The 12282-nt window shown below is 35.4% G+C and overlaps 1 protein-coding gene across 1 annotated transcript in view; it reads left to right on the top strand.

Moving 5' to 3' along the window:
• Nucleotides 1-5107: 5107 nt before the first annotated feature.
• The window catches only part of LOC122748897 (60S ribosomal protein L32-like), a 30043-nt gene continuing 22868 nt past the window's right edge, over nucleotides 5108-12282 (top strand). Inside the window, exon 1 of the mRNA XM_043994944.1 lies at nucleotides 5108-5204. Coding sequence (XP_043850879.1) covers nucleotides 5108-5204 — 97 coding nt within the window. The remainder of the gene's footprint in view (nucleotides 5205-12282) is intronic.

The raw sequence follows: 12282 nt of genomic DNA, 5'->3' as shown, positions 1-12282 counted from the left end.
AGGTAACCTTTATATATCATTTATTATGGGCCAAGCACCTTACACTTATTATCTCATTTGATCCTTGGAGGTGGGTGCTCTTATTATCCTTATTTTACAGATGAGGAAACTGAGGCAAACAGAGGCTAAGTGACTTGTCCAGGGTCATACAAGTTAATAAGTGAGGCCAAATTTGGATTCAGGACTTTCTGATACCCTTTGGTACTCTATCTATACCTAGCATCACACTAAAAGTCATAGGTACTATAAGAATAATGTTCAGATTGAATTGACATTATCAAACACTAGTTATGTGCAAAGCACATTTCACAGAAATTGTCCAGCTTCTTTGTTCTGATTTCTTGCTCCTCTGATTATTAGTTTGGTCTGCAAAGTACCTTGATACCAGGAAGGGACAGTTTTGAATAGCAAACCCTGGGCAGAGGGTATGTGTTTGGGCAGGGGGGGGAGGTAAATCCCTTATTGAAAGTGAGGAAATTGTTATTATGGTTTCTTAACCAGACTCTTTTGAGTTTTACTAGCATGAATCGAGTCTCATGTTATCCCCAAAATTGATAAAAACAAGTTTTTGAACCCACGAAGTAGAGGAACAGATCGTGTTCAGGGGATGACTCCATGAATGGAGCTAGGGAGAGAGACAGAGACAGAGAGACAGAGAGAGAGATAGACACAGATACAGACACAGGCACAGAGACAAAGAGAAAGAGATGGAAGAGAGCGAGAGAGTGAGTGAGAGAGAGACAGAGAAAGACAGACACAGACAGATAGAGACAGACAGAGAGAAAGGGAGTGTGACAGAGAGACAAACACAGAGACAGAGAGAAGAGAGAGTATGTGTGTGTGTGTGTGTGTGTGTGTGTGTGTGTGTGTGTGAGAGAGAGAGAGAGAGAGAGAGAGAGAGAGAGAGAGAGAGACTGAGAGAGACCTTGTAGGTAATAGACAACAGGAATCTCTTTTTGTCATCTCTTAGATGCAGCACACAAACTTAGTTTATTGTTGGGAAGAAATCTTTTGCTTTTATTAGTATGATCTTTTAAACCTATCAGTAATAAATATGTCCTTCACAGGCCTCGTATAACATGTATCTTGATCCCCTTAACCCTAGCCACATAAGCACATTCTCCTCCTAGAACATGAAGACTCATTTGGGGACCTTTCAATGGTGAGAATGTGAAAACATTGGGGCCGAGGTGGGTAAATTTTCAAATAACTGTTCCTGTTCAGTATCAAATGGGTTGAGACCTTCTTAACACATTTCACTTGTGATCTTTTAAAGCTGTCAGACCAGAATGATTTTCAGTCACTTTGGTCTGGAGTGGATTTAAAATCATGTCCCAAAGGTGGTAGATTAATAGATTAAAAAGGCAAAGTATTAATCTAATGCACTGTCCTGTCTCCTTACCCATAACTTATAGTATAACTGTCATAAGATTATGGCAGTTCTCCAATGAAACATCAAAGTACTTATATTTGGTTCCTCAGAAAGGCATTTCACTGACCACTGTTGTTACTTAAACATACTATCTTATAGGCTAGATGTAGGGAAGAAATAGGTGTCTAAATTCAGTTAAAAAAAACAAAACAACAACAACCTTGCCAACATGACAAAGCAGAGGTCGTAATTTGCACATTTGAACAGACTTTAATGGGATTGCATTCATACAAGGTAAATCTCAGCACAGTGTGGCCCTCTTTGGGGGCCACATTTCTTCACTGTTCAATGCTGAGTTTCCAAGGTAAGCAGGGCGGAAGTATTAAACACATCAATTCACTCCGGCATTTTGCTATTAAGGCTTGGTTGGCATAAATGAATTTTGAATCAATAGTAATCTGAAATCTCAACAGCTCAGTGGCAAATTACATAGAATTGAAATGACTACATTTTTCCTGTGTTCACTGCAAGGGAGGGGTCTCAAGTTCCACTCTCTTTTTTATGATATTTTTGTACTGTTTCAAAAAGTAAAACTTGGGAGCTGTCTTCTGCTTGAGAAAAGAACATCTTTCCTGTTTTTCTCAAATGTAAAAAAAGAAGACATTACTCTGGTCTGATGTTGGTAATTAAAGCATTTCAAAATTGGTAATATATATGCCTGTAATCCAGGGGTTCTTCCTCTTTTTCTTCATGAACTCCTTGGACAGACTAGTCAAGTCCATGGATCTTTCCCTGGAAATGTTTTTAAACGCATAAAATACATAGCATTGCAAAGGGTTAAGAAACCAATTATATTACAACACATCATTTTTTTTTAAATGGACAGATCCCAGGCTAAGAAGCCCTGCTTTAGACACTCGATCCTCAAACCATCTTGAATTAAAAAAAGTCTTTAATACATTTTTTCTAATGAATAGACAGAATCCTATGTGGAATTATATAAATATTTACATGCTTTGTTACAATATATAGATTCTTGGAATTTACTTATCCCTACGATAACACATTGAAATCCCAAATCAAGACTGTGGAAACTCACTTTAGAGCATGCATACATTCCCAGTCATAAGTTTCTTACTACTTCTGTGTCACTTCACATGTGCAATATAAAACTCTGATAGGATTTTGTACTTGAGTTCGGAACAAAATGGGTTAGCTTTTCATTTATGATATGAATGGTTGCAGAAAGACCAGACATACCAAATTAAGCATGTCTTTAGAAAACTCATACACTATTAGGATAAAGATTAATTATTAAATTGTTCCTTTCTTCTACAATTTCAGAAACAAAACACAAAAAGATGCAAGTTATTTAATACAAAAACTGGCCCTTCATATCATGAGGCTGATTGAAGTTTTAAGCTTATCAAGAATATACTTCATCTAATAATACCCTCAAAAATCTGAGAAAAGTACTTTGGAGCACTCAGTTTGAAAAGCTTATATTATTATTCCTATTATTTTCATTTCAGTGGTAAAAAATAAGACAGAATAAAACCTGCCCTTTTATATCAAGTCTACTATTTGCAGGAAATCAGATATATCTTGTCTTAAAATGAAAGTTGCAGCCCTTGGTGCCTAGATCTAGTAAGGTTTCCTCTAAAAAGCAATAAGAAGTAATGCTAAAAAAAATGTTTCAATATTTTGCTTATTTCAAAGTCTGGCTAGGTGGAGCTACCAGCCTACTAGATGTATGTTACATGAACTTGGTTGGTTGATCATAAAGGGAGTGAGTAAATACCTTAATCTCGGAGCTTGCAGACATTTGTGTTAGTAACTGAAAGTCTGTAACACCTGTCATGTTGCACATATTACAAAAGTACATGGTTTATTTCTCCTATTAGATTTTAAGCAACCTGAAAGTAAGTGCTATAGCTTTTAAATTTTTATATACTCTACTTTATCTGGCATAATGTCTTGAATAAAGTAGTCAATTAATAACTATTTGGGGAATCAAGGAATGGAATGTGAGTGTGTAAAAGCCAAAAATAACATCAGATAAAAATAATAAAAATAATAACTAGCATTTACATAAAGCTTTAAGGTTTACAAAGTGTTTCACTTATATATTAACTCATTTGATCCTCATAATAACCTTGTGATATAGGTGCTATAATCATCCCCAAAGTATAGATAAGAAAATTAAAGCACAGAGGAGTTAAATACCTTACCTAGGGTCACACAAGCTAGTAAGTGTCTGAGGTCAGAATTTAAAGTCAAATATTCCTGATTCCAAGTCCTATGCTCTATCCACTCTGTCACCTAGTTACTTATAAGTTATTTATAATATTTTAAAGGCTAATTATTATCCTTTATGATAACAATGCCAATATTATCCTAATTCATGAATTTAAAACTTTTTTGGGGGGACAGAACAATGAGGGTTAAGTAACTTGCCCAGGGTCACACAGATAGTTAAGTGTCAAGTGTCTGAGGCTGGATCTGAACTCAGGTCATCCTGAATCCGAGGCCAGTGCTTTATCCACTGCACCACCTAGCTGCCCTCCCTACAACATGGAAAAATCCATGTAAAAATTTTTGGCCCTCACTTTGTACCAGAGAAAAGATCTGAATTTTATTTTTATCTTTTATGTGGTGTTTATAGTACCTTATTGTAAAATATGGATTGATATTATACAATACTATACATATGTCTTTTTTGTGGGTCTCTATACATGTCTTACGAACTTCTGAGTTTCTAAACTTTTTCTGTGTTGTCTGCTGGCATTTGTGAGTCTCCTGTGACTCCAGCAAATCTCCCCTCAAATTCCCATTTAATTTCTTATGTTGACCCATAATATATTGAAACCACGATGGGGAAAGTTGTGATGTGGAAGGGATAACTGTATATTGTGAGCATAAAAATATTTCTTGTATACACATAGTTGTTTGCATGACATCTTTCCCATTAATTTATAAGCTACTTGAGGGAAGGGACTGTTTCTTTGTATCCCTAGAACTAGATGTATAAGTGCAAGATAATTAAGGAAAAAAGGAACAATAAGGACTGGGGCAGGACAATTAGGGAAGACTGAATAGAAGAGGTGGCACCTATGCTGAGCTTTGCTGAAAGAGAAGTATACTAAAAGGTTATCATGAAGAAGTATATATCAGGCATGAGGGACACCTTCTGCAAATGCAAATGAGGCTAGAGATGTAATGTTTAGAAAAGTTTAGAAAAGAGCTAGTGGTTCATTTTGCCCTCAACATAGAATGCATGGGAAAGGTAGTAACATGAAATATAACTTGAAAATTAATTTGGAGCTCAATTGCAGAGGCTGTGAAATACCCATTTTATCCTAGATTTAATAGGAAAAAACTAAAAATTTTCAATAAATGAATGTGCCATAGAAACATTATTTTGATATTTTGGTGGAGAAGGAAATAGAAAAGGGAAAGAGTAAAAACAGATCAACAGGAAGCTATTCCAATTGGAATAGATGGTAAGGTGCTGAGCAAGTACCATGGCCCAAAAGGAATGGATATGAGAGATGTTATGCACATAGAATCAACAAGACTTCACAACACTTTGGTCATGTAGCATGAAGTAGAGAGAAGAATCAAATATGACTGAGGTTTCAAGTCTGATTTATGGAGAATGTTAGTGCTATCCTAAGAATTATCAAGGTTGAGAATAGGGGCAGGTTAGCAAAAGTTAATGATTTTAGTTTCACGATGTTGTCTGAAACTCTGATGGGACATCCAGATGGAGGTGCCCAGCAGGCAGTTTGGGATGTAGGACCAGTGTTCAGAGGAGAGATTGATATTCAACGTATTGATTTGTTAACCATCCTCATATAGGTGATAACCAATGACAGCAGTTAAAATTACCAAGGAAGGGTAGAGAGAGATGAGAGGGTTAAGGACAGAGATGTGGGGTACCCATTATATAGGGAAATGAATGAAAAAGAGACATCAGGAAGAGGAGAACTGGAAAAGAGCAGTGACCCAAAATCCAGGGGAAAAGAGTATGAGTACATAACAATGTCAACTGTTGTTGAAAGGTCAAAAATGGTGATGAATGGGAGTGGTGGGGAAAGACCTTCAGATTGAGCCATTGACAGATCCTTAGCATCCATGGAGAAGTTAGAATCAAAAGAGTAGTGGAATCTGAATTCAAATTTCAAGGGAATGAGGAATATGTGGTGTAGGATATGGAATAATGAACTTTGAATTATGAAGAACTGGATTCAAATCCTGGCTCAGATACTGGCTGTGAGATTTAGCATAGAGCACTGCCATTGGATAGATCTCAAGCATTTGTCTTCTACATCTGCCTGTCTTTGAGCCGAGCTGTTCAACCCATTCCTGAAAAACAACAGTATGTTCTTTTGCTGTAGTCTCCTGAGAATTTAGTGTCATTCTTTGGTAGTATAATGAGTATGTTTATTAGATTTATAGGTGACATTTATAGTTAGGAAGAAGAACTAATTCATGACATGACAGAAATGGCAACCCCAAAGATCTTTACAAATTGGAACAACAGGTTGTAGTTAATAAAATGTAATTTAAAAGGAATAAATATAAATTCCTTCACTTGTATTCAAAACAATCAACTGTACAAATAGACCAAGGAGATGTGGCTAGATTACTATCCACATGAAAAAAAAACCTACAGGTTTTAATAAGTCCAAGATGAGTCACCACTGTAATATTAGTCTAGAAGGTATTTGCAATAGAAGCCTAGTTTTAGAAGTATTATTTTGCTACACTCTATTTTACTCAGAATACATCAAGACCAATTCACTGATCCTGGGCATCATGTTTTTGAAAGGATACCAACAAGCTGATATATATACACACACACACACACACACACACACACACACACACACACACACACACACATATGTATATATACATATAAACATATACATATATATATATATTTGTGTGTGTGTGTGTGTGTGTGTATTTACAGGAGGGCAACCAAGACAGGTTCCCATATCACCTTCCAGTTGTCACATGGAAGGGGAATTTGGCTTGTTCTTCTATGTTCTAGAAAAAAACAAAACACCTGGAAATAATGGGTTTGCCTCATGGAAAAGATGGTGACTGACATGAACGCTGAAGGAAGAAAATTTACAAAGACAAAGATGAGGATGGAATGCACTATAGACATGAAGAATGACCTACCAGAATTAGTGAAGACAAAATCAGAAGATTGGAGAACAGGTACTTTAACATGGAATTCTGGTTCATTGTGATTAGTTCTTCCTTTTCTAGTTTATTAACTATCCCTGTCCCTTTGAAAACAGACTCTAGAATTTTGATAGAAATAAAATTCAAGTTATAGTTTCTTTCTTCAATAGTAATTTTTCAAATTACTTATAAAGATAGTTTTCGAAATTCATTTTTTTTTTAATATATTAAGGGACTTGCCCAGGGTCACACAGCTACTAAATATCTGAGTCCAGATTTCAACTCAGGTCATCCTGAATTCTGGGCCAGTGCTCTATCCACTGAGCCACCTAGCTGCCCCCATTCATTTTGTTTGTTTGTTTTCTGTTGCATTTATGAGTGACCTCTGTTACATTAAGCAAATTAACACATATTTTCAAATAAGGACACACTATTACCAGTTCACAGAATCATAAAACTGGAGATTTAGAAAGTACCTTCATAGCCATCTAATCCAACTAATACCCCAAAGGAATCCCAAATATAACATATATGACAAGTGGTTATCCAGTCTGTGCTTGGTGACCTACAATGAGAAGGAGCCTGCCTTCTCTCAAAGAGCACATTGTACAGCTGAACATGCTTCAACTGTCAGAAAATTTTTCTTGATGTTAAGCCTAAATTTTCCTCTTTGCAATTTCCACCTTTCACCCATGCTTCTGTTCTCTGGGGCCAAATAGACCCATTCATTTTTTAAATATGATATTGAGTTCAAATTTTTTTCTCCCTCCCATCCCTCCTCACCAAGATGGCAATCAATGTGATACAGGTTATACATGTGCAATCATGTAAGCATATTTCCACATTAGTCATGTTCTGAAAGAAGAAACAGAACAAAAGGGAAAAGTCACAAAAGAAAACAAAAAAAATGGTGAAAAGAATATGCTTTGATCTCCATTCAGACTTCATAGTTCTTTTCCTGAATGTAGATAGAATTTTCCATCATGAGTCTTGTGGAATTGTCTTGGATCATTGTATTGCTGAGAAGAGCTGTCAATCATTGCTGATCACCACACAATGTTGCTGTTACTGTTTGCAATGTTCTCCTGTTTCTGCTCACTTATCAAACTATAGTTTCTAGAGTTTACATTCTTCATCTCCTTTTAAAAAATTAATTTGACACTAAAAAAGAAAATAAAAAAGTAAAAAAATTTCCGGGGCAGCTAGATGGCGCAGTGGATAGAGCACCGGCCCTGGAATCAGGAGTACCTGAGTTCAAATCCAGCCTCAGACACTTAACACTTACTAGTTGTGTGACCCTGGGCAAGTCACTTAACCCCAATTGCCTCACTAAAAGATTTTTTAAAAATAATAAAAAATTAATTTGATAAAGAGAGATGATGGTGGTTGTTATTGTTGTTGTTCTGCCAAGGTAGAGGAAATATAGTTAGGATTGGGGAATGTAGTCCAGGGTAAATCTTGAAGAAGGAGGGAGAAAGCAATATTTTAGCTCTTTTTTTTCTTATAGCAAGCCCTGCCTTTTTCACTGAAAGTTTCTTTTTTCATGATTCTGCAAAGAACAAAGGGATGACCAAGGTACTAATGGTTTATTTGACAATTTACCTACAGACATCTTTGTCCATAATCCCTGAGTTGTAATTACATTTGTTGGCACTTTAGGCTGGTGACTTAGACTTTGATATTTCAATGCAACGAAGATTTCTTTGATGTGAGAATTCCCTCCATTGCTTCAGGTCACGACCATATCCATGCCTTTTCATCCTTGTGATTCTTGTCCATATCTTTTTTATAACCTGTTCATAGGTCTCACCCCAACACATTGGAAGCCACCCCCTAGATCTTTTGATATTTTATGAGTACAGTACCTGGAAGATCAATTTGTTATCTCTCACTCCCACCACATGAATGTTTATCTTCTTTGACAGTCATGATACTCATGATGATTTAATAACCATTTGTAGAATAATTATTATTGGTAATATTCTGCTTCCTCCTTATACATGGCTTTGTCATTTGAGCCACCTAGAATTTTGATTCTTTAGAGTGCATGGCTGCCATGATTCACAGATATAAAGCAACACCTAAATAATGTTAATATTAATAAATGGAATTTTGTGACAGTAAACAGCTTGGGATAATTGAAAGAACTGTGTCATTTCTGAAATGAGATTCAACTCTAACTCTTCCTCCCACTCAGTTTTTGGCTTAGTTCATGATCTATATGTAGCATCTCTTCAGTATGCAACTAACTGAATAAAGACTTATTCAATTGCATATTATCATCTGGGCTATATTTTTCATTTACTTAATTTCCTATATTGTTGATTAAACTTATCATTCTAAATGATCATGGCTCTCACAGAAGAGATTTTCTAGTGATCTGTATTTTGATGCAACCCTCAAAATGCCATCCATGAACAGGGGTATCTGGAGATCATCAATATTGACAGATATGTTATCCTTCTATTTGTACTCTGTACTGGGCATCCTCCATGAAAACAAATATCTTAGATGACCCTCCTTTACACTTCACTTGTGAACTATTATATATTATTGAACAAAGTTATTTCTGCACTTCCATCTTTTATAGTGCCCCAACACAATGTCTGACACATAGTAGCCACTTGTTAAATGTTTATAGTTTGACTGATATAAAGTCTTTCATGATTATAGGATATAGTTATGAGGCACTTTGAGCAGAACCTGTAAGGCTAAATTTTCTTCTCTTGAGTCAAATATTAAAAAGAAAAAATAACAAATCATTACAATAGATACTTAATTTTTTTCTATACCTCTCAGTTTGCATGTGACTGTGAAGATGTGGTCTGCTAAAGAAAAATCTTCAAAATCTTACCTGTTCTTTTTTAATGTTTTTATTGAGGATATTTCTGTTGAATTCATATTCCATTCTCACAAATATTTTAATAATGTTAAAAAGAAGGCACATAGACTATTATTAATTTAATTCAATAAACAATAAGTGCCTATGATGTGTAAGATATTCTTCTAGATGCTGGGGGAAAATACAAAAGTAATAGTTTCTGAGGAGAGTACACTGAATAGTTAAGTGCCTTGCTCATGGTTTTACGAATATAATGTGTTAAAAACAAGAATTAAATCTACATTTTTTGATCTGATATCACATCTCTATCCACTATACCATATCAGCTATTATTGTTTTGTTATCATTATTGTTGTATATTGACATGTTACATTTCAAATATGTGGGTTCTACCAGTATTGTTGATGAGAACTGATAGTTACAGAAATTCTTGCCGATCTCTTTCACTTTCAATTTATTGTTTTCCTCAACAATTCATCTACATATATTCTCTCACCTGAGGCTCCTGGGAGCTGGAGCATGCACAGTCCACATCCCAGTAAGTCCACCTAGGCAGAATGGCTAAACCAGGTTGAGGGTAACCAACAGGCCTCAAACCCATGAGTGAATTGGGTCTGGGACCTTTTCTAGACTCTTGATCATTAGTTAATTTTTTCTAAGGAATCTTAATAGGATCCATGCATTCACTTTTATTCATTTTTTCATTTCTTCAGGGTAAACAGCTTCTTTTGAACAGGTATGGATTAATTTTCTGAAATCACAGACCATATCTTCTATTTATTATCTGATATTTCTAATCTCTTAAAAATTATTTTTGACCTTTTATCTTAATAGTGTATGATCTGACTATATACAAACACCTGGTTTTAACATGACTTCCATATTAGTATCCAGTCAATACTTGTATGTTAACATGTAATCAATTTATGGGGCAGCTAGGTGGCACAGTGGATAGAGCACCAGCCCTGGATTCAGGAGGACCTGAGTTCAAATTTGGCCTCAGACACTTAACACTTACTAGCTATGTGACCCTGGGCAAGTCACTTAACCCCCAATTGCTTCACTAAAAAAAAAAAGATGTTATCAATTAATCGATTATGGGAAAGTTTGGATGAATTTATGTATAGTGAAGTAGAACAAAAAGGAGAATTTATAAGGTAAGAACTTTGAAATTTTTAAACATTGAAGAACCCTGAATAACACAGTGACTGAACATTATGCCAGTTGTCAAATTATGAAGTATGCAACTTAGCTACTGAGAGAAAGGTGAGGGTCTCAGGATATACATTAAAACATTCACTTTTGGACCTGTGGGGATTTGTTTTTCTTGACCGTGCATATTTGTTAATAGAGGGGTTTTCCCCCTCTTTTTGAATGCAGAGGGGAAGTGGAACAAAAGAGAAAATAATTTTATTTGAATAAAAATAGAATTTAAAAAAATAAACATTCCTCAAAAAATAGTCTATATCTTTAAAAAGAAATGGATACTTGATATATTCAGTATCTTCTCATTCTCTTCTTTTTTTTTTTCATTCATTTATTTATTTTTTGGTGAGGCGATTGGGGTTAAGTGACTTGCCCAGGGTCACACAGCTAGTAAGTGTCTGAGGCCAGATTTGAACTCAGGTACTCCTGAATCCAGGACTGGTGCTTATCCACTGTGCCATCTAGCTGCCCCCCACTGCGCCATCTGGCTGCCTCTCATCCTCTTCTTGAAGAAAGAATTCATGATGTGAGGTTTATGAGTCATTAATAAGCCTTTAACTTGCATTTTTTTAAATAGACCCATATTCTTGTCTTTTTTTACATAGACCCATATTCTCCAACATAACTATTCACCATGCTACCCATGCCCACCTTCATACTACATTCAACAAGTATTTAGACATATATCTATTTGATTTGGAGCATCCCATCAAGTTCTTCTGATAATTTCTCTACTTCTTCATTCTTTGTAACAAATTTTAGAACAGAAGCTAATACATGGATTATGCTAATCCATGGGACTGCAAAGCAAAGTGACCAACTGTCTCATGAAATAGTTTTTCCAAATGACTCACAATGAAAAATGATATCTACCTCTAGAGTGAGAGACCTGATGAACTCTGAGTAAAGATTAAAATATATTTTCTTTCATTTTCCTTATTTTTCTTGTGTTTATTTTGGAACATTGCTAATATGGAAATATATTTTGTATGACTTCACATGTGTAATGGACACCATATTTCTTGCCTTCTCAATGGGTAGAGGAACAATTGGAGAGAGGTAGAGAATTTGGAACTGACAATTTTAAAAAGAAATATTAAAAAAACTCAACTTGGTCATTGGGCAAAAATGTTGAGTTTATACAGGGCAAACCCTCCTTTTCCACTATCCTTCTACCACTGAATCAGGAGGCTGCATAGGCCTGAGGATCATTGTGTTGTTTTAGCTATTTCAGTAGCCACTCTGGTCATAAAACTGTCTGAAGTGAAAAACCTTTTTGTGGTAAACCTTTCTGTCACTTAGCTAGGCTGGTTCTCTCATAGTTGGTCTACCTTTCATGCAAAGTTTTTCTTCTTTCATAGAAATTGTCAGGACTTAAGTTTTACTAAATAGACTTTGAAGACTCAAAGGTCCCTCCATGCCATAATGATTCATTAGGCATAGGATGTTTATTGAGGCATATATAGAAAGAGTTATATTAATTTTAACTGACTGGTTTATTCCAGTTAGTGCTTCATGAATCCAGAACACCATACACTGAAACTAAAAGTATAATCCCCAGAGAGAATTTTTTTTTTACACAAAATTGTCTAATGTCTGACCAACAAACTTTGGAAGAGATAACAAGATACTCAAGCATAATTAGCATAGGGCAACCAAG

Source organism: Dromiciops gliroides, chromosome 1, assembly GCF_019393635.1.
Source record: "Dromiciops gliroides isolate mDroGli1 chromosome 1, mDroGli1.pri, whole genome shotgun sequence".
Taxonomy (NCBI): domain Eukaryota; kingdom Metazoa; phylum Chordata; class Mammalia; order Microbiotheria; family Microbiotheriidae; genus Dromiciops; species Dromiciops gliroides.
This window is presented reverse-complemented; position numbering and strand designations above follow the sequence as displayed.